Consider the following 20,324-nt stretch of genomic DNA (forward strand, 5'->3'; position numbering starts at 1 on the left):
TTGGTGCACACTGTGGCCAGTGCTGTCTGCTTGTGGTAGAGCTTGTTCAGCAAAGACTGACTGGCAGCACTGACCCTTCTCTGCTGCAGCAACCAGAGAGAAACGGAAGCCTCTGGACTGATCTTTTGAAGATATTTCAATATTCAGATGCATTCTGATTCCTAGGAGCTTTGTTTGTTATGTAGCTGCTTCTTTGGAAATTTTGCTACATGTAAAAAGTCTGACAATTAGTTTGGTATTTGCAGCCCTGACAAGTATAAGAATGTGAGTGCACGAGTAATCTTTTTTTGGCAGGGATGAAAGCAGCTGATGATACATGCTCCTGGAGGACAAAGGTGCTCTGTTTCTTATGGTGCAGGCAGGGTGAGCAAATTCAGCAGCCTGGGAGGGGAGAGGCTGCCCACGTGTTCCCGTGCATGCAGAGCACACCTGTATGTGGCCAGGTACACAGGTTAACGCGGACACATGAAGCACTCGCATGAGCACGAACAACACCAGTAGCCTCCTCCTGCTCCCTGAGGGTGGGGGTCCGCTAGTGCAAAACGCGCCTGTGTACATACGTACCTGCTGGCACCACTCCTTGCGCCACCCACGCACAGCCCTCCCAGCCCGGTCTGACTCCAGTTGCTGCACTCACACCCCCATACATGCACATACACACACACACACTGAACAGAGAGTCCCTCACCCAGGAAAGAGTTAAAAAGGCATTGAATAAGAAATGGGACAGACTGTGGTGATCAGGTGCAGGGCAAGGCCAGACAAGCGACCAGCAACGTGTTTACATGCGACCGACTGTTTATCGCCTTATCTCTCTCTTTTCTTGTGCTTGTTCCTGCCAGAGATCTATCCCTTTCCTTGCGTTTGATCTTGTAATAAGTCTTGTGCAATCCTGACATGTTCTAACCCTTCATCCCGTAATATGTCCCCCACCCTGAGCAGGAAACACCTTGGTCTCGTTGACTCGTCTTGATGGGTTTTAAGCCTGGACACAGGGTCTGAGGCTGATCTGAGACAGCATGGTGCTGTGGGGTGGTCTGGACAGGGTGACCCTTCTTCTCAGTCTGTAATTTAGGCTCCCCGCTGCCCTTGTGCCTCTGTGCTCCTTTGGGCTCATGGAGATGGGCCTTGGATGGGCTGATGGCTTCTGTGATGGGCCTGGGGGCAGCTGGGGAGGCTATTACTTGGGCACCTTTGTCTGTGCACAGGTGAGCTCTTTATCACAGAAACTAACTCTTTTTGATCTTGTGATAGAGAAAACATGCCACAGAGACTGAATTCAAGAGCACTGTTTTTGCCCATTTGGAGTCTGTCATGTTGATGGGATGAGGTGGAGAAAACAGTGCTGTTCTTGTTCTTCGGAAGTTGTTGTATGCATAAGCAGAGTATTCAAATCTCCAGAAATCCCTTTTACAAGAAGGGAATTCCTTCACAGATAATAAATTAAAAATGAGGATTTGTCACAAATGTTAAATGAACTTTATTTTCATGTGCATTGTGGGATGAAAGAGCGTTTGCGAAAGGTTGGTCTATCCAGCTTCAGTCTGTCTGTATACCACATCTTTCTCAAGCTTGCAAACTGAGGTGCAGGGAATTCTGATGTTCTTTTATTTCCTAGAAATTAGTGAATATGTGTATAACTCAAGCCTATATTGTTTTATTGTCTCTGATGTTCACTGACTTAGGAAGCACTGCTTATTTTGATGACTCTTCCATGTATTAGCATTAGCAAAATCAGACTTGAGAATAATGTCTAGTCAAGAAGAAAAGGTAATACAGGTAATTAAGTTGTCAGTTCATAAAGGTAATTAATTTGCCAGTTCATAGCATACCTGTCTGCCACTCTTCTTCCTTTCTGGGTGCGAACTACAGAACAGATTTTTTGCTTTTAAAAAGTGGGGGTGGGGAAGAATGAAAATGCAATAAAATGAGTGACTTGCTGTCATAGAGGGCACGTGCCCTGAGAATTCCTCTGGATTAGGTAGTAGCTTATTTGCAGCTTGAGAAACTGGGATATGCCCATCTGAACCAGCTGCAGTTACACCAGGACTATTAACACTGCCAGAGCCAGGCTCAGAAGAAATTAATCCCCCTTTCTGTCTTAGTGAGGGGGAGGTAAAACTTGCAGCATGTTGACCAAGTTGTTATATATACAAACGATGGCGAGAGAGGTTTTGCATGCAGGAAGACATGTTTGCAGGGTCTGTAGCTGATGGTATACATTGAACTCAAATTTACCTTAGGGTGGAAAAAAACAAAGGAGAGAGAGAGAAAGGAAAAAAGGGTTAAAAAAAACCCCAACACACTCCTTTGCCACTGGGGCCAGCAGGGAAGAGAAACTGTGTGGTCCCCAGCCAAGCCTCTTCCTTGGGCACACTCTGCAGTGCAGTGGGTGCTGACAATGATGATGATTTTTCACATTTTTCCCTAGCATAATGCACTTCTCATTGGGGTCCACTCAAACCCACTATTGCTTGTTCCTGTTGGGATGAAAGCATACTTGGGGTCATATGGTGACTGGTTTCTAAGCCTTCTATATGTGTGTTATGGGGTAATGCTTATCTGCTTTGTTAGTCACTAGGTCTTGGTCTTCTTCTAATATAAACCAAAAGTTACAAAACAGGTTATGAAGAGAATGGGGGACAAAAGGTGGTCTTGCCCTGATGGCAGTCACTTTCCCTGAGAAATCCAGCTTGACAACACTCCTGGGGTTTGCACAGGATCCTCAGCACAGCCACAAAAGGGGAAAACACTGCCCTGGCAGCTTCAGGAAAAACTGCCGCAGCAGCCTCGGGCTTACCTCGAGGTTAAGGAGCTGTGAGGGAAAGGCAGGCCACAGAACTGCAAACAGAAGACCCCTGGTGTCATCACGGTTAATGGACTAATGGCACTGTGTAACTATTGAAAGTATATAAAAGATATACAATACTTGCATCTTGAGGAAATACTCCTTTTGGAACTTAGAGTAGTGTCGTGGTTTAAGCCCAGCTGGTAACAAAGCACCACGTAGCTGCTCTCTCACTCTTCCCCCCCGGCCCCGGTGGGATGAGGAAGAGAAAATACACAGAAACAAGGTCGAGACAAGGACAGGGAGGGATCACTCACCACTTATGGTCACGGGCAAAAGACAGGCTCAACTTGGGGAAGAAACAAAATCAATTTAATTTACTACAAATCAAAACAAGGATAATGAGAAGTAAAACCAAACCTTGAAACACTTTCCGCCCACGCTTCCCTCCTTCCCGGCTGAACTCCACTTCTGATTTTCTCTACGTCCTCCCCCACAGCAGTGCAAGGGGACAGGGAATGGGGCTTGCGGTCAGTTCATCACACCTTGTGAGGGGGAGGACTCCTCACTCGTCCCCTGCTCCAGCATGGGGTCCCTCCCATGGGAGGCAGTTCTCCATGAGCTGCTCCAGCGTGGGTCCTTCCCATGGGCTGCAGTCCTTCAGGCACAGACTGCTTTCCCACGGCGTCACGGCCATCTTCAGGGGCCTCCCCCCGCTCCGGCGTGGGGTCCTCCCCAGGCTGCAGGTGGGCATCTGCTCCCCTGCTCCCCTCCATGGGCTGGGGGGACAGTCTGCCGTCTCACCACAGGCTGCAGGGGCATCCCCTCCTCCGGCGCTCCTCCTCCCCTCCTTCCTCACCGACCTCGGTGTCTGCAGAGGGGTTCCTCTCACATCCCACTACACTCTCTGCTGCAGGTTCCGCTTCTTAAATCTGTTCTCCCAGAGGTGCTACCACCATCGCTGATGGGCTCGGCCTGGGCCAGCAGCGGGTCCGACTTGGAGCCGGGGAAGCTTCCAGCAGCTTCTCACAGAGGCCACCCTTCCTCCACTACCAAAACCCCTGCCACACAAACCCAAACCAAATACCTGCTGATGAACTCCATTTCTGTAACATATGTTTTGTTACGTCTTGCAGCACTGCACTTTGGTGAAATACTGAGAAAGGGTGTTCAGTTTGCTAGCGGTAGCTTACACCTGTTTCTTATTTCAACTAGTACCTTGCTGTTTGCTCTTCCTAGCTAAAATCCAAATACACATTTCTGTTATCATACTAGAAATGCTTAGTGGAAGACAAGAAAATTCATGTAGCTTGTTGAGCTGGTCTAACAAAAGCAGTTTAAATTAATTTCTTCCAGTATAACTTGGACCGTCTGCACCATGAGTTTGTCCTTAGGACGTAGGTTAACACCCCATTTTTGCCTACTAACTTCTCAAATGTAAGCACAGATCATAGAACTAAGAAAGTAATAAAAAGAGGAAAATAAAAAAAAGGACATGTTACAAAAGAACTTTTTAGAAGAGTGTGGATGAAAGTTAACTGCTCACTTGTTCATGTTTTCTCCAGGTCACAGTGTATCAACCAGATGAAAGAATTAAAAGAGCAATGTAAAGAAAGGATAGAGGAGCTTACAAAAAAGGGTAGTGATATACCACAAATCAAAGAAAACAAAGACTTCTCAGAAGATTCAAAAAGGAATAGCCAGGTATGGTTTGGGTAATTTCTTAAAAATCTTTTTCTTTGTAATTTCTAAGGGGTTTTCCACCTTTCTGCTATCTCTAACTAATATTAGCCCATCTCATTAAGTTTTACACTGCTTTCCTTCACATTTGTTGAATGTTTCTGATCTATGGGAAATGGAGCAATTCTGAGGACAGAAGAGGCAGAGGTCCTGCAGGATACTCAAAATCACTGTGTCTCTGAGACAAGCAGAATTTGAGAGGTAACGCTGGGAGTGGTGTGGAGCCCATTAAAGAATATTTACACTTCTGAGGTTTGGTTCACAGCTCCTTTTACCTTGTTAAAGGACTTAGTTGCTTTGTGTGTTGAAGACGTGTTAAAAATGAGGATAAATTGTGAGTCACATCAGAGTAGCAGCAAGCCTTGAATATGATATTGTAGTCCAAGGGTCTTTGAGGTCCATCAGCTATGAATTTTCAGAGAAATCCTAATGTCAGCCTTTTACTGTGGGAATGAGGGGAAGATCAAATGTGCTAGCTGTTTGCTTTTGGATATTTCGAGTCAAAGAACCACAAAAGGTGTTGCTGTATGTGACATGAGAAGGCTTACTAGGATGGGGCAGGCTTGCCACATAGGGTGGCTGTGTGCCAGCTGACTTTTCCTTCCTAGGGTACAGAGGGCAGGAGGAGATCCTGAGAAAAGGAAATTTCAGATCATCCTGTTGTGTTGGCATGTGAATTACTGATGCTTCTTCAGTGAAGGAGGATTTGGTCAGGAATAGGACTTGATTGGTTAAGCTTGATACAGATGGCCCTGGAAACATGCAGTGAAGCTCCTGGGTGAGAAGGCAACTAATTTATTTCTATGTACCGAAGTAGCCCTTCTGTCAGGACTACAAGCCCAAGTTACAGAAGTTACTTTTTTTACATGTGACTGCAATGGGACCTTTCCCCCCAACTCATTACAAAGGCAGTGGGGGTTTGGTGGTGTATGCCCTTTTCTCTTTGGCAAGGAAAAGGCTACTAGAAGAAACAATTTGATGACTTCAGAAGTGGAAAGGGTAAAGCAATGAGGATTGAAGCTGGGTTTTGCAAAAAGCTGGAAATTGGTGGGAGAAAATGGCTGAAACATCTGCCCAGAGACCCCTAGGTGTTCAGGTAATGGTTCCAGTCTGTGTCCAGTCCTTTATGTAAAATGGTGGGAGAGAGAACTGCTAAGTTTGTGACCTTTTATCCTGGGAACCTGCATTGTACGAGAGCTGCAAAATGACTGAAGCATTAGAGACACGAAATGCCAGCCCGTTATCCCTTAAAAAAAAAAAAAAAAAAAAGTGAAAGCTCTTGTTTATCAATAATTTTTATTACAGTGTCAAATAAGTAAATAAAAAGTAGTAATAGTAATTTTATAGTGAAAAGTAAATTAAAAGCCCATCATTTGAAGAAGATATATTTGTTTGTCACACCAATGTATCTTGTTTAATGTCAAGGTGTGAAATGCTAACTATTTGGAAAGTTGATGTGGGGAAGACCATGAGGTGGTCAACTTAATTTCTGGTGTGGCTTTGCAGCAGATTTTCATTACAGTTACTTGCACCAGATGCTTTTTTGTTTGTTTTGCAGTTTGGTTTTTTTTTTACCTTTTTGTTTGGAAGGAAAATCATCCCAAAAGGAACCTGAGGAGTTTGGCTGAAGCTCCTCTGCAGGACAATTTCAGTCTCCTGCAACAAGTCCCATAGCTGGAGGCAATCTTTACTCAAAGCAGGCAGTAGGTTAAGCAGGGCAGGTTACCCGTTTCCTTTTAATCTCTAGAGGGGATAGTCCCAGATGAGATAACCACTAATATAGCTACAGCCTAAATAAATTCTGTCTGCTTGTGTTCTCTAGCATCTGTGACAGTGTTTCTTACGTCAAGCTGTAACCTTCTCAGTTGTTTGTTTGCCCAAGGATTGCAACTTCTTGCTTGTACAAAAGCTGTGTTATTTATCATTAGTGCAAGGGGACTCTGAGGAAATCTCTGTACGTTTTTAGCTGGAATAATTCCTGTTTGTAAGATGTACACGCTTATGTAATGGAAAGGTCAGAGTTAAAATAAAACAGAGAAAGAAAATGGAGTGTTGGTTGGTTAATAAACAGCTTTTCTTACAGCTCTGTATTTTAAGGAATGATGTATACTTCTTGGCTGAGGAATACACAACATGTTCCAATTATCTTTTTATCCAACCACTTCAACTTAAAAAATTTTCAGCATACACCCTTTTAATTTATTTGACACCATCATTAAAAATTGCTGAGCTAGAAATTTAAGATAATATAAGCTAAGGGCTTTTGCATATTTAATTAAGAGGTAATTTGTTAGTAAGTGCAGGCTTAGTATTTTTACAGAAGAATTCATGCCCAGCATAAAGTGAAAAATAATCTTATGTTCAGTTTCTGATGATTTCCACTGTAGAGAGTGACCTCAAGAGGCTGAATTATTTATGAAACAGAATAATTTTTAAATACAGCATTTTTGTTTTAATGACTGAAGGAAGATGGAGTTCTTCTGAATATCCTTACTACGATAACCAAATATTCTGTGGTAATACTTGTTTCTGAAGCTTTCACAAGAGTTAATGCTAGGTTATTTGTTGTTGATGTTGGACTTCATGGTGTTAACCCGACAAGGTCTTTAGTTCTGCCTGCCTCTGACTGAGCTTAAACATTTTCAAAACAGCCAAGTAATCATATCCTACAAATCCTCTACAACTTTGGCTTCTTGGTTATTAAACCATTTATTTCTGCAGACATTTTTCCAAATGACTGCATGAACACTTGACAACCTAGTGTTTTATTGACCTGCTTAGAACAATGGGTAGCTACAGTCTTACCAGCATCACAGCAGAAAACTTTGTTGACTATGACTTCCTATACCATAAGGTTTCCTATTCATTTGTATAGTACCAGGTGTAAAAAGATTTATATCTCTAAATGTCTGTATGCTTGTTCTTTCTCTGTGTCTTTCAATTTTTATTTTTTTTTTAAACAAAACAAAAAACCAGCAAAAAATCCCCATAGAAGAAACAGTTCCATAATGGTCTGGTTTTTTGTGCCAAAGCTGGTATACACAGCGCGGGCTCCAGGCACATTTCATGTTCAGTGTTTGTATGAACTGAATTGACATAGCTTTCAGCCAATAAAATGCCAATATGAGTAAAAGTTGTATGTGGAATTTTAATTGCTAAATTGGAAGATATTCAAGGTGGTGTAGATCTTAGCCATTAATCTTTAAGCACGTCAGATGCTGAGAGCAGTCTAGTACCAGCATTTCATACCTTCTTAAGTGAGCTCCATCACATTAAACAGATACCGTTGTCTAGTTGGTTGATTTATGTTTTTCTTATCTTAATACTGCATTCAACATAGTTTCAGACCAGTTCTGTACAGGTTTGCTTAATTAAAGTCTTACTAGCCCAAACTCAGTTTACCTGTCCCTGTAGATTACTAACAGTAGTTAATGCCATCTGTTTGTTTTCTCCACTGACACTGACATCGTAGGAGGGCAACAGTGGAGAAATGCGTGGTGTTACTGTTCTGTGACCCTCAGAGAATAACAGGTAGTGTTGCTCTTGTGAAACACTAACCAAGAAGAGTAACTTTATTGTTAGCTGCCATTACAGTAAAGGTGTGTTAAATTCTCCCAATGTGTTGTGCTGTTATATAGAAGCATCACTGCATATTCAAGATTGTGTGGTACTTCCATCACCAATAAAAATTACAGTCCAAATATTTCCAAGTTTGTTAGGAATTTTTTTCCCCCACTGAATTCTTATCTAACTTCCACTTCCCTTTCCAAATCCAGGAGTAGTTATATAGACCAATGCTTATCTGTGTACATTCACTTTATAGGTCAATATTCAACTACCAGCCTTGAAGCAAACCGAGTTCAGGCAGGCTAACTTGGAACAGCAGAAACCCAATGAAGATGTGCCTAAAGCAGTACCTACAGTAAAAAGGATAGACTTGCTGCAGGCTAAAGGTGAGATGGAAATCACTCTCTTACTAGCAACTGGTTAAGAATGTTAGTAATTTAATTGAACATTTTAAAAAAACCATTTTTGTACAAAAGATTAAGATGGAAAAAGTGACACCAGCAGACTGAACTTTATTCAAATTTCCAGCTGTGGAGAGGTATCATATCTATTCAAGCATTTTTATTACTAGCATTTCTACTGGTTTAGTTTTGTTGTAATTGACATGTTGCATGTAAATAAAAATACAAATATTTACAATTCTGGAGTCATATTCCTCATTTAATACAGAGAAAATACCCTGCTTTTGGAAGCAATGATTTTCAAGCACTTTTAGTATTTGCTTTCTTAATAAGTTTGATACATCTAGCCTCCTACCCTACCCTACAGAATAGTTGAAAGTTAGGCTTTAAACAAACAGACATGCATGCTTGCCATGTGTTGTCACTGAGCAAAATGCAAGTAAGGAAATGATACGTAGGAGATCAGATTAGTTAACCTAATGGTTGCTTTTGGCACTAAACTCTCAGAAACTATTAATTTGAATGGATGTATCTTTGTGTGTCCATCTTGCATAGTACTGTTTGTGATAGAAATTAAATTTCCTATTTAATTGTTCTTACATGCTATCTTAAATTACAATCTTGGGAGCATGCAACTCTCATTTCAGAGAGCTAACAATTGAAGACAACATCTATGTATAGTTTATTCAGGCAAATTTTATTGTGATTTTTTCAGTAAAAATAGAGATACACAGGAAAAAAGATATGGTAATGTCTGCTAAAAGTAATAGCCCTCCTGCACTTCCTCTTCATATTTAAAAATAAGAATACCTTGATTTACTTGCAAATATGCCCATGTGACTGCTTTGTCCTGAGCTACTTTTGAACACCAAATCAGTTTTATTGTTAGTAATGAAATGTAACACACAGAAACCTGATGGTTATATAGCACTCTGCAATTTTTATTTAAACTGCTCTGTTTCACCTGCCCAATTTATTAACTGCACATACCAAAATTTTAAGTAGGTAGAAGCATGAACCTGTTGACAGTAAACAATGTCTCATCCTTTAGCTGTTCCCAGTAGGAAAAACATGGGTTGTCTTCTTTTTATCTTTGGAACTGATGTGGTTGGAAGATACTTTTTCAGAGGAAAAACAAGAATTGAATGAGAAAGATAAAGCAGTATTTATTAAAGGTTTTTAACTTGTGCCACCACTGAAAGGCATTAAGTTTTTTACTCAGAATCATTTTTATTGCTTACAGAAAGAATAAGCAGCCTAGCTGACATCAGAAGACAGGAGCCTAAGGCAGAAGAGGAGAAGCTTTCTAGTCAACTGAAAAACCCACAGGATTCACTCAAGGCTGCTGCAGGTCATAAGGAGATGCTGCCTGAGTCAGAGAAGGAGCTGACTCCATCTGAAGATGAAAAACATGTAGCTGGGCAAGATGCATTACAGCTGGCAGCAGAGCAGGCTGCTAGTGAGGAAATCGAGAGGGAGCAGCTCCTAAATTATGATGCTAAGCAGGATGACTCACCCACTGGAAAGGCTGGTAGGTAGCATGTCACATATTGTTAAGAACACTAAAAGAAATGAAAGTGTGGAATAGGGCACAATTTCTGCAACAGTGGTGGCAGCTGGCTAGACTTAGTATAAGGTTTCATAAAGGTTAGTGTGATATGTAAAAGGTTTGTCAGTCCCCAGCGGTCTTCTACAGTCCATGGGTAAAGATGGAGGCTTCTGTTTGTGCAACATGGAGCTACCAGGCTGGGTTCTTCTGTGTCATCATAGCAGTCTTCTTGTCTCTCTCCCCATTGGCTGTACAAAGCATTTGGGGAAATTAGCCCTGAAGCTTTTTGGTATTGAGGCTCTATAAGAATATGATGCATTTGAAAAGGATGAGATGTTAACCATCCAAAGCATTGATGAGTAGAATGATACTAAGTATTGATGTTTTGCAGATAGTCCTTTTACAGTGTCCACGTGTAAATGCTAGCTATCCCTATTTCAAAATAAGCTAGCATAAATAAAACTTGACCTAAGACTTCATATATCTAAAGTTTATTATTGTGAGTCTGCAAAATTGCAGATCAGATATTGCAAAGGTGCCAGTTTCTGGCATCTACCACATGTGACCCTGAACCATGTGTCTCCACAGCACCGAGCAGCAGAGTATTGATGTTGTGCCCAAACCTGACCAGAATCTAGGCATCCCTCCATCTGTCTTGAGGAACGGTCTCAGGTTGACCCAGTAGCCCAGGGTAATCAAGAGGAAGCCTTATGGCAGTCAGAGCAGGAATTGATGCCCACAAAAAATGCTGTTTATGCTTTTCTAGTAAACGCATTCATAGAATCATGAGTAGTGATGTTAACACTGTTGATAACTTGGCAGGGATAAATAATCTCATCTGCATTGCTAAAGTAGTATTTTTCCAACTGCTCCAAAAAGATGCTGGCCAGAGCAAGCTGTCCCCCAAAAAGATGTGAATACAAGTTACCTAAACCGCTTCCATTTCAATGGAAATAAATAGCAGAAAGATTAGGTAAAAAAAAAAATCATCCAACCATTAGCGCAAGAAAAAGCTCTACCATGTAGCCTGTGAAAAGCCGGGGTTTTCAGCTTTGGCTTCAGGTTTTACTCTTCCTTAGGCTGTTCTTTAATGTATTCTGAAATTGTTTAATGCTTTTCCTTTCTGTCTGTCTGAGCGCTGGCTGAATTTTATTACACTTTCCAAATACCCAAAGATTCTCTCTCTTATCTAGTTCTTTAGATAAGATTTACAGCAAAAGCTGCTCTGAAATTTAACAGTTCAAAAGGAAAAATAATATGAAAACCTACACTAAACAGCAATTCATTCAGCAGCAAAGTAAATTCTGTGGAAGGTTGCTACAGTAACTGTTTCTCGTACAGATGACCTTATGGTATAGCATAAAACTAATTAATTTTAACGCTTTTGCAGACAAACAGGAACATGAAGCACTGAACCAGGACAGGGATGTTGCTTACAATTTAGATGAGAATGAAGCTGAATCAGAAATGGACAAGGAAGCAGCACTTGCAGGGATTGAAAATGGTAAAAAAGAAAAAAAATTTAAGATGATATTTTGAATGGTATCCTGTAGCAGATATAGCTAGCTAATTTGTTTGTTCTTTGAGCTTTCCCTCATGTTTACAGTGTGACCTATTTTACGTATAGCATCACTGAAGCTATTTTTTAACATGTGGTGGGGAGGGACAATATCTGTAGCTTTTACTATACTATACAGTACTTAACAGTCCTTTCAAAATTTCTCCTGCTGTGTTCTAGATTGTTTTCTAGATGAAGAACTATCACTTCTGCCTCTTAAAGAGATTTCTGTACCTTTTTTCCTAATTAGTTCAAAACCCTGAAGATATGAAGAACCACTTATCTGTGCATGATTAACGACAGAGATTGTGAGCAAAGGAGGTTCATCATGCAACCTAGTCACCTCTTCATATAAATGCAGCAGTGATGACAGCAAAGTGATCTGAGAATGTTTTGATTATCTTCTCAACTCTTCAATAAGGGCCCAAATGAAGTAGTATTTTCTTGTGAAGTTTTAGTACTGTTTCAGTGGTGAAAAAAAATCATCTTAAATCTCTGAAGGCTTGTTTTAAAACAACTTGACCTCTGCAATGACTCTTTCCTTCCTACCAATTACAATATTGAAACCAGCTAGCATAAGTGTAGTAACTTTGAAGTTAGCCAACTTGTACAGTCATACTGCAGTAACAATATTTGCAGATTGGTATAGATGAGAAAGAGTCCTCTGCCAAGGATGGCTCACTCCCCTGAGCAATGCAGTAGAGAAATCCCCAGCCTAGTTCTACGAGGAGCTTAAGACAAGCTGACTTAACCTTGACAAAACATGGGAAGGATGAAAAATGGCCCATGGTGCCTATTCTGCCACTTTTTTACTGCAATGTAGATAGACTCAGAAAGCGTGATTGTAGTCCTCAGATATTACACAGTACAATATACTTTCCTGGGCCTTCTGAATGAAATTGCTAGCTTACACTATCTGTAACCAGGCTGAAACACTATCCTGATTGTGTTTTCAGTGTTTAGGTTAAAAAAAAGGGATTCTGACAATAGTGTCTTCTCATTAAGAGATTAGTCAGGAAGATTTTTCTGAAAGCTTTGTTGGACTCCTGTTCACAAGATCAGTACTATGGTATGGTTCAGTTACCACTAACTTGCACAAGTTTAAAGTGTAAAAATTCAAACTCCTGAACTTTTTGTAACAAAGCCATCTGAATAGCTGTGCTAGGACTGCCCTCTACTCCACCCAGCCACTATCTTCTGCTAAAAAGTAGAAAGGCAAATGCTTGCCTTGTAGAACAGCAATCATCTCAGCTGTTCAAAGTGACTAATCTGCTCTGCCAGACTTTTGAAGAAGGTAGACCCGACTGCATTTACCAGACATCTCAGTGGCTCCCACAGGTAAAGCTGTAGTTGTTGTGAAGTCCTAGGTTATGCACAAGGTATAATGTTGTTAATGTTCTGTAGTCTTTGTCTTTTCTGTAACTTGTTGAATGTAAACTAGAAACTAGTTTACTTGTGATAACTTAGAAATACCCTCTGCTACCACTAAGGCACCCTTAACTGCAGTCCAGCTTGCATTGTGTCTAGTAAGATGTTTTGAAGATTGTGTCTGTTCTCAAGACAGACACCTGTGTCTGGAGCGATCTTTGCAAGTATGAACCAACCTCTGTTGAGGCAGCATGGGAGCAGACAGACATGACTAACTTCCCAACCAGCAATTCCATTTAAGAAAATACAAATTTGTCTTGGCTTTCTCTTAATGCACTTCATTTTGTAACTACTTCTGTGGTCTGTCATTCCTCAGTCTACTAGTTTACAGCTCCTGTACCTGAAGATGTCTAAATATGCAAGCGTAAGGTTGGTTCTTTTGTGTATGAGAAGAGTGTTAGTTATCATCAGAGTGAAAGGGAGAGCTCAAGTTAAATGGTGCCTCTTAAGCCTAAATACATGAACAGTTCATTGATAGACTTGCCATGTGTGACTTGAATTCTTCTAAGAAAAGCACTAACTTCCATTACTGAATTCTTGGTTACTCATTTGTTTTCACCACTTAAGTCAGACCTAACTGGTCTGGGCTAATACAGTCAATATAGCAGGGAAAACAAATGCCTGTAAGCAGGAGAGAAAAGGAAGTATAAGCATCTCTTCTAACTGACAAGTATTGGGCAACTTGGGCTATTAAGGTGGGTGGTTTTTTTGCAAATAATGGCATATTTTAAGATCAAAATGTTTACCCATATTCTTAGTAAAAGGGGCATTTTCTTAGGACTTAATCTGTAAAGAATTATATAGCTGAGATGAAGTTAATCAGGAGTTTAATAGTGATTGTTAAAGAGCATATATTCTAACAGTATAAAATGTACAGTGAAACACTGTATTCAAGTTGAATGAATGGCTTTAACTTGATAGTGGTAAAATCCCAAACAAACAAACAAAATCCGTAAGGTAATTAATATATTGCCATAGAATTCTTTTAAAAATGAATTGTTTTGGCTGTATTTCTGTACACTGCCCAAACCTGACTGGGCTTCTTGCTAACCAGCTAGATGTTGTCCTTTCCATAAACAAGACTACCTTTGTACAAGGACACTTGTTACATCTCTGACAGTAGTGGGTCTGAAAACCTGCATAAGAGCAACCTTCAAAACCATAAAGGAATGCAGTCTTACTCTCAACAGCTTCAAGTGCTACAGGAATGTAACTAGGGTAGTAGATTTCTAGTAGACAAGGGGCCTGTATGTCTACTATATAGAATTAGAATTTTAAAATTAAAGGACTTTTAGTTGAACAAAACAAGAGATTAATTTGGAACTGTGGTTTACATAGTGTTGTCTATCACTAAAATTTTTAGTTGTGCAAGACAGGGAAAGCTTCTTTGCTGTAATCATCTTGGAGTTAAATTAACACTTGTCGTTGATGTTTTTTTAAAAACTAAGCCTGATCGTATTTTAAAATAAAAATAATCTTCTCTACTCTGTATTCACCTTATTCTCTATAATTCATCCACTTTTAATGTTCATGAAAATGGGAAAGATGATCATTCCTGTTTTCTTAGTTCTATAAGTGATGTAGAACTTGGTTTCTCTTTTACTTGCTGCTTCCTTTGGAGAAATACCAAAGGCTGTCCTTGAGCTGCTGTCATGTAGTTCAAGATTTTTAAGACAGGAAAGATTTTTGTGATTGTTTACAAGAAGGCAGCAAAAGCCAGATGAATTCTCAGTGCCCTACACTAGAACCAGTTTGCCATGTTCACGACTACTTTTTATTTTCCAGGATTTTCATTCCTTTGGCAACAATATAGAAGCATTCAAGTGTATTAGTCATGATGATAAGCAAACATGTAAAATGGTGTGCAACCTCCTTAGCAAAGAAATCAGGAAAAGCATGTATTCAGGGCAGTACTTCTGCTTCTTTCAAGAAGCTGCAAATTGCTGGCAGACAAATGGGTGTTCCACTTCAGAATTCCTTCACTGTTTTCCAGCTCTAGCTCAGCAGTGCTGCTGCTTAGGTGATGGAGTTGAAGTGGTATTATTCCACAGTACAACTATATGTTAGGAGAAACACAACTGTCTTGCATGTTCAAGAAAGAGTTACAAGCTCATCGCTATGGAAGAAGCCATTTTGCACCAAAATGAAGAATTGTCCTGTCCAGCACAGGCAAACCTGGAAGATTTGCTTTTATGGCCCAGGTTACGACTTGGCAATATGGTTTATCAAAGAGCAAGTCAGCTTTTTAAATGTTTTTTGTTTTTTCGATCTTGTAGCGGAAGGTTGCTCAACACATCAGCTAACCTATTATTTCACATCTGGAAGCACAAGAGGAAGACCTGTTCCAGGAAGAAAAAGGTAGGTTTGGAGCTCCTCCTGCCTGGGATTTCTACCTGCATTAATCATTAAAGAAGGCAGTAGAACCCAGCAGCAGCATTGCAGTCAAAACAAGAGAATAAAAGTCATGCAAGAGTTGACTCAGCAATGGAACAAATTAGCAATCCCTCCTTTGCAATGGCAAAGTAACAACAGGATTGAAATAAAGTTGCAGAGTAGTTAACATACACGCCTAGTATCTTATGTTCCTGTGTTGCTAGTGCCTATTACAGCATTAGCTATGCAGATTCTCCAGTACCATGAAGAATAAAGACAAAAAAAGAAACTGCAACTAGAAATAATTTCATTTCTCACTGTCTTCAAGGACTTCTACATTTAAGACAAAATACCTCCTAGAGAATTGACTTCAGTAAAACAAATATTGCTGAATGCAGTGCAGTAGGAGCTAAATGACTAGTTTTCATCTGTTCTTAATTTCTATAAAGATTGTTTTAGCTTGCAGGACTGGGGAATAAAAGAACCCAGTCTTTCTACTTGCAAAGTGAGCAAATTTGATGTAATTTAGGTAAAAATATGGAAACTCAGAGTCTTTCCAAGTGGCTTTGTCCAAAGCAGAATTTCAGTAGCTCAGCTGTGCCTATCAGACATGAGGCTCTACTGCATTGTTCAGTCCCAAATGTTACTAAATCCCTAAACCACCATTTTCTGTCAGAGCTCATTTATAAAAATGATTTATGATTAAATCTTTAATAAAATCAACTAAGGTACAACATTCTTCACCAATACAGTTGATTAAAATCAGCTTCACCCATAAAGCTTTATACAAACCACTTTAAAACAGCAGTTGTCATTCAGATTACGTAATGAAGGCAGACTATATATTCCATGTAACAGTACTTTTATCCTAGAGATCCCTCTCAGTCTGGGTACAGCACTAGATAATCCATCCTACAACTGGTATCTGATACACAGATTATGCTTCAGGTATCCTAACAATAATCTGTCTTTCAAACAAGCTTCACAACTGGAAAATATTTATGAGGGGAGAAGTCGAATTCTGGAGGGACCTAGAAAGAAAAGATTTAAAACATTACACAGTAGTACTACTGAATTTAATATTAAAAATGAGGGATACCCTGCAGATAGAAGAAAAACTTCTAAACAGCAAAAGATTGAAAAGAATAATCCTAGCTCTTTAAATTAGTATCTGAAAAATATTCCAACCCGGTTCTGGATATGCCAATCATTCTCCAGTAGTGATGGGCACAAAGCTGTAGGGTGCTGGTGTGCCTCTTCAGTGTGCTCCTTCATTCTTCTGTGCCTAGCCTTTGGCAGGAAGTCTGAAGGCCCTCTCCTCCCTCTGAGCCACGTGGCAGCTGCTAATCCTGACAGCCAGCGCTCTCCTGACTGTTCACACAAGCTGCTGATACACTGCTACCAATTACTTCTTCCTGCTCTTGAAGAATACCCATATTTGTACATGTCATCCCATGTGGACTTCCCAATTTTTTTTCCAAAACATTTAGAAACAAGAGTTTTCCATATTTAAGTAACTACGATGAACTATTTCCAAGGGAAAAATGGATTAAGTTACTTTCCCAGTTCTTTTAAAAGTTAGTGTAACTATGGCCTGAATCTGCTCATTCAGCTGTAAGAGATCTGTGGTAGCACTGTGTGTAAGACTACATTTCACATCCAATTCAATGGGCATCTTCTTACCTTAGAGTCCTTTTTGTGGCCTCCTGCCAGCAGCTTCATGACCACAATATTGGGTTTAGCAACTTTTAGAATTCGATTGACCTAAACACAAAACAGCAAGAAGTTTTCAAGTGAAAGCATATAACCTCAAAATTATTTCAAATACTCAAATTCTCAACATACAAAACAGCAGTCCTCTTACAGTATCAACTGAACAGAGATCAAGGTGTTTTGGATTTGCTTTGAAGTGTAACAGCTGGATTAATGAAATTTAATGAAGGGGCATTTATTTTAATGGTCACTTTTTTTATTTAACAGACCATAGAAACCACTGCTCTCCATGCTTATGTTCAAAAATTGTTAAACCAGGGCAAGTTCAGAGGCACTCATCCAAATAAAGGTTTAGACAGACTCTAGGCATCTACCCTCCACACTGTGACGCGACAAGAAGGGGAAACTCAAGTACCAAACTGGTGGCTTTTTCTATGGAAGTGCTCTGGAAACACTCAACCTACCTCTAACTGCCCCAGTTAGCCTCTATCAGATAGCTCATGTGTGAATACCACCAGGATCCAGAGAACAGGCAGGGATTCCTAAATTCTCAAGAGAACCTAATCCTGTAACTGTTCTTAACCTGCTCAGATGCAACTGAATAAGCATCCTCCCTCCCCCAAAATACAGTCACAGACACTTAGTTTTTAGGCTATGGACAAAGAGGGAGAAATTCCTACCTGTGTTTACAGCCCAGTGCTGAGAAAACTGCTCCAGGAAACAAGTACCAGACTCAATCCTCTTTTCAGCCTGATGACATTCAAACCTATTTTTCCCACCTTTCAGGAGTACATGTGAATTACCAGATTCCAGGTAAGTGAGGCAGGCATGCATCACCTTGTTAAAACTGATATACTTTTAGGACAGGGCCAGAAGGCAACATGCAAGAAGGAACTAAACTGCTATCTAGCATCTAAGATAGTCATCGGGGAGAGGCTTTGGAACAGCAAGCACAACCCTGATTAATGTTATCTAATGTATTGAAACAGACCACTGTGTCAGGTACCACCACCCTCTTCTGATTAAGGAGTGGACAAAGTACTCAGCTTTGCTCAGCGTTTTGACAAAGTACACTTTGGATCTCAAGCGGATCCAGCTGAAAACAAATACTTATTCTATTATGAGCAAATACTCCTTTTTCCAGTGTTTCAGTCTTACCTCATAGTCTGGATTAGGAATATTCTCAAGAATCATTTTAGCTTGCTGGAAGTGTTTGCTAGCTGCCATGTACAGATCTGACGACTGAGGAGGTGGGCTGTACTTATTTAAATCAGACATTTCCTAGCGTGTTACAGAAATATAAAAATATACATTAAAATCAGGTGCCAACAAATTGTATATTTTTATCACCTTAAATGAAAACAAATTACTATATTAAAGAAAAAAGTTATGTTGACTAAATAATATTTTATGAATATATACTGAAGATGAAAACATCTATTTAAAATGGCAATTACCAAGCAGCAATACAGTGCTTAACGATTATTTTAGAGTGCTGCAGAACGCAATGAACTTCTCATACTCTTTAGAAAACAATCCCTCTCCTGAATAACTTGGCATTCATTTGCTTTAATAGAGCCATGCAGCAGGGTGTGAAAATACAAGAAAAATAAGAGAGAAAAAAGTACGTGATATTGTTTACTCAAATCAAGTTTACAGCAAGTGAGATACTGACACTGTTCAAGACTTCATTTTACATAATTTTGATACTTCCAATTTTATTTTTTTTTGTTCCCATTATGGATAAAAATCTTCAATGACAAGGAAGAAGCCATGATAGCCTTAATTTCCACTACAACTGTTCATAACACTAAAGTAGTAAGAGTGGGTGGCATACAAAATAGTACAGTTTGAGTTCAGACAGACCTTTAGAATCTTGAAGTCTGGCCACCAAAAATCTAAGTTCAACAAGAAATGCCCAAACTTCTGCACCTGAGGCAGAATAACCCTGCAAATCAGTAGAGGCTAATAACCAGCTGGATGAGTAGCAGGGTTATGGTGAACACCAAGTTGAATACAAGCCAAGAAGGTGCTCTTAGTGCAAATAAGACAAGCCTCATATGGGACTACACAAGCAGGAGTATGGCCAGCAGATCAAGTAAGGTTATCATCCTACACTCAATACTTGTGCTGTAACATCTTAAATATTGTGTCCAGTGTTGGATCCACTGAGTTCAAGAAAGATGCTGAGATGTGGAGATGGCTGGGGGCCTACAGCACATGACCCACAAGGAGAGGTCAATGGACCTGGACTTTTTCAGTTAGACAAGAAGCATGCTAATGAGTAACCTTAATAGCAGCCTACAACTACTTGAAAGGCAGTTACAAAATTGTCAGAAGACAAATACTCCTTGTTAATGGCAGACAACATAACATGAGGGGAGAGGCCACAAACTGTGGCTTGGGTAATTCAGACCCGACATTAGGAAAGAAGGTGAATAGTGTAGCCCTCAAGCAGGTTATCCAAAGACTAATGGACCAGAAAAAGTAGTTGGATCAGGTTAACCAATCTCCACCCTTTGATTTTTTCAGGCTTGGCTAGACAAAGACACAGCTGATGTGATCTATAATACTACTTCAAGGAGAAGACTGGACAAGACAAGCCCCCACTCGTCCCTTCCAACCAACACTTCTGTGATTTAACACTCAAAATTACTTTTGTTTCATTTTCCTGTTTGCTTGCTGCTGTGATATGTAAACCACAGACAAAAAGTCTGTCAATAGACTTTCAAGAGATTTTATTTTCATGCAAACCAACACAAGTATCTCAAACTGCCACATCAGAGCTATTTTTAAACATCTAAGAGTCTAATTTTAGTAAGAAGCCAAAGCAATATATTTTCCTTGCACACAACTAAAGCTAGAACTTCTTGCCATTTTGACTCATGCTTCAGTATTAACTTTGAGATATCAAAGGCTCTTCTTACAATGACAACAATGTCTAAAGCAGGTAGGCAAATTACGTTTATAAAAGCACGTGACACCATGTTTTAAGATTACTCACTTTAAACTGCAAGTAGTGCACTGGGGGTGGTGTGATAACGCTGTTGAACGGAGCAAACCTGTGCTCATATCGAACTTGTTCACTATCCAGTTCAAACTTAGGTTTTCTTACTTTGCCATCCATGTCAAATGCGATCATTGTCTAAAAAGGAAAGGATAAATATAGTGAAAAGTGTTAGCTTTATGTCATATTTTGCTGTGAGC

General features: G+C 40.0%; 2 protein-coding genes across 9 annotated transcripts in view; one reads left to right on the plus strand and one right to left on the minus strand.

The window, feature by feature from the left end:
- The window catches only part of GOLM1 (golgi membrane protein 1), a 35,522-nt gene extending 21,007 nt beyond the window's left edge, over positions 1 to 14,515 (plus strand). For all 4 annotated transcript variants that reach the window (XM_030004588.2, XM_030004589.2, XM_041120964.1 and 1 more), the window contains exons 6-10: positions 4,354 to 4,492; positions 8,352 to 8,481; positions 9,740 to 10,027; positions 11,436 to 11,549; positions 11,854 to 14,515. In XM_030004588.2, the coding sequence (XP_029860448.1) occupies positions 4,354 to 4,492; positions 8,352 to 8,481; positions 9,740 to 10,027; positions 11,436 to 11,549; positions 11,854 to 11,900 (718 nt within the window). In that variant the 3' untranslated portion in view covers positions 11,901 to 14,515. The remainder of the gene's footprint in view (positions 1 to 4,353; positions 4,493 to 8,351; positions 8,482 to 9,739; positions 10,028 to 11,435; positions 11,550 to 11,853) is intronic.
- The window catches only part of NAA35 (N-alpha-acetyltransferase 35, NatC auxiliary subunit), a 33,784-nt gene continuing 22,032 nt past the window's right edge, over positions 8,573 to 20,324 (minus strand). For 4 of the 5 annotated variants that reach the window (XM_030004587.2, XM_030004583.2, XM_030004584.2 and 1 more), the window contains 4 exons: positions 20,122 to 20,262; positions 18,276 to 18,398; positions 17,088 to 17,168; positions 8,573 to 16,435 (listed from right to left, as the gene is read on the minus strand). In XM_030004587.2, the coding sequence (XP_029860447.1) occupies positions 16,376 to 16,435; positions 17,088 to 17,168; positions 18,276 to 18,398; positions 20,122 to 20,262 (405 nt within the window). In that variant the 3' untranslated portion in view covers positions 8,573 to 16,375. Of the gene's footprint in view, positions 16,436 to 16,464; positions 16,825 to 17,087; positions 17,169 to 18,275; positions 18,399 to 20,121; positions 20,263 to 20,324 lie in introns of those variants that run through there. The other variant, XM_030004586.2, reaches the window with a different exon arrangement.

Source organism: Aquila chrysaetos, chromosome Z (assembly GCF_900496995.4).
Source record: "Aquila chrysaetos chrysaetos chromosome Z, bAquChr1.4, whole genome shotgun sequence".
Taxonomy (NCBI): Eukaryota; Metazoa; Chordata; class Aves; order Accipitriformes; family Accipitridae; genus Aquila; species Aquila chrysaetos.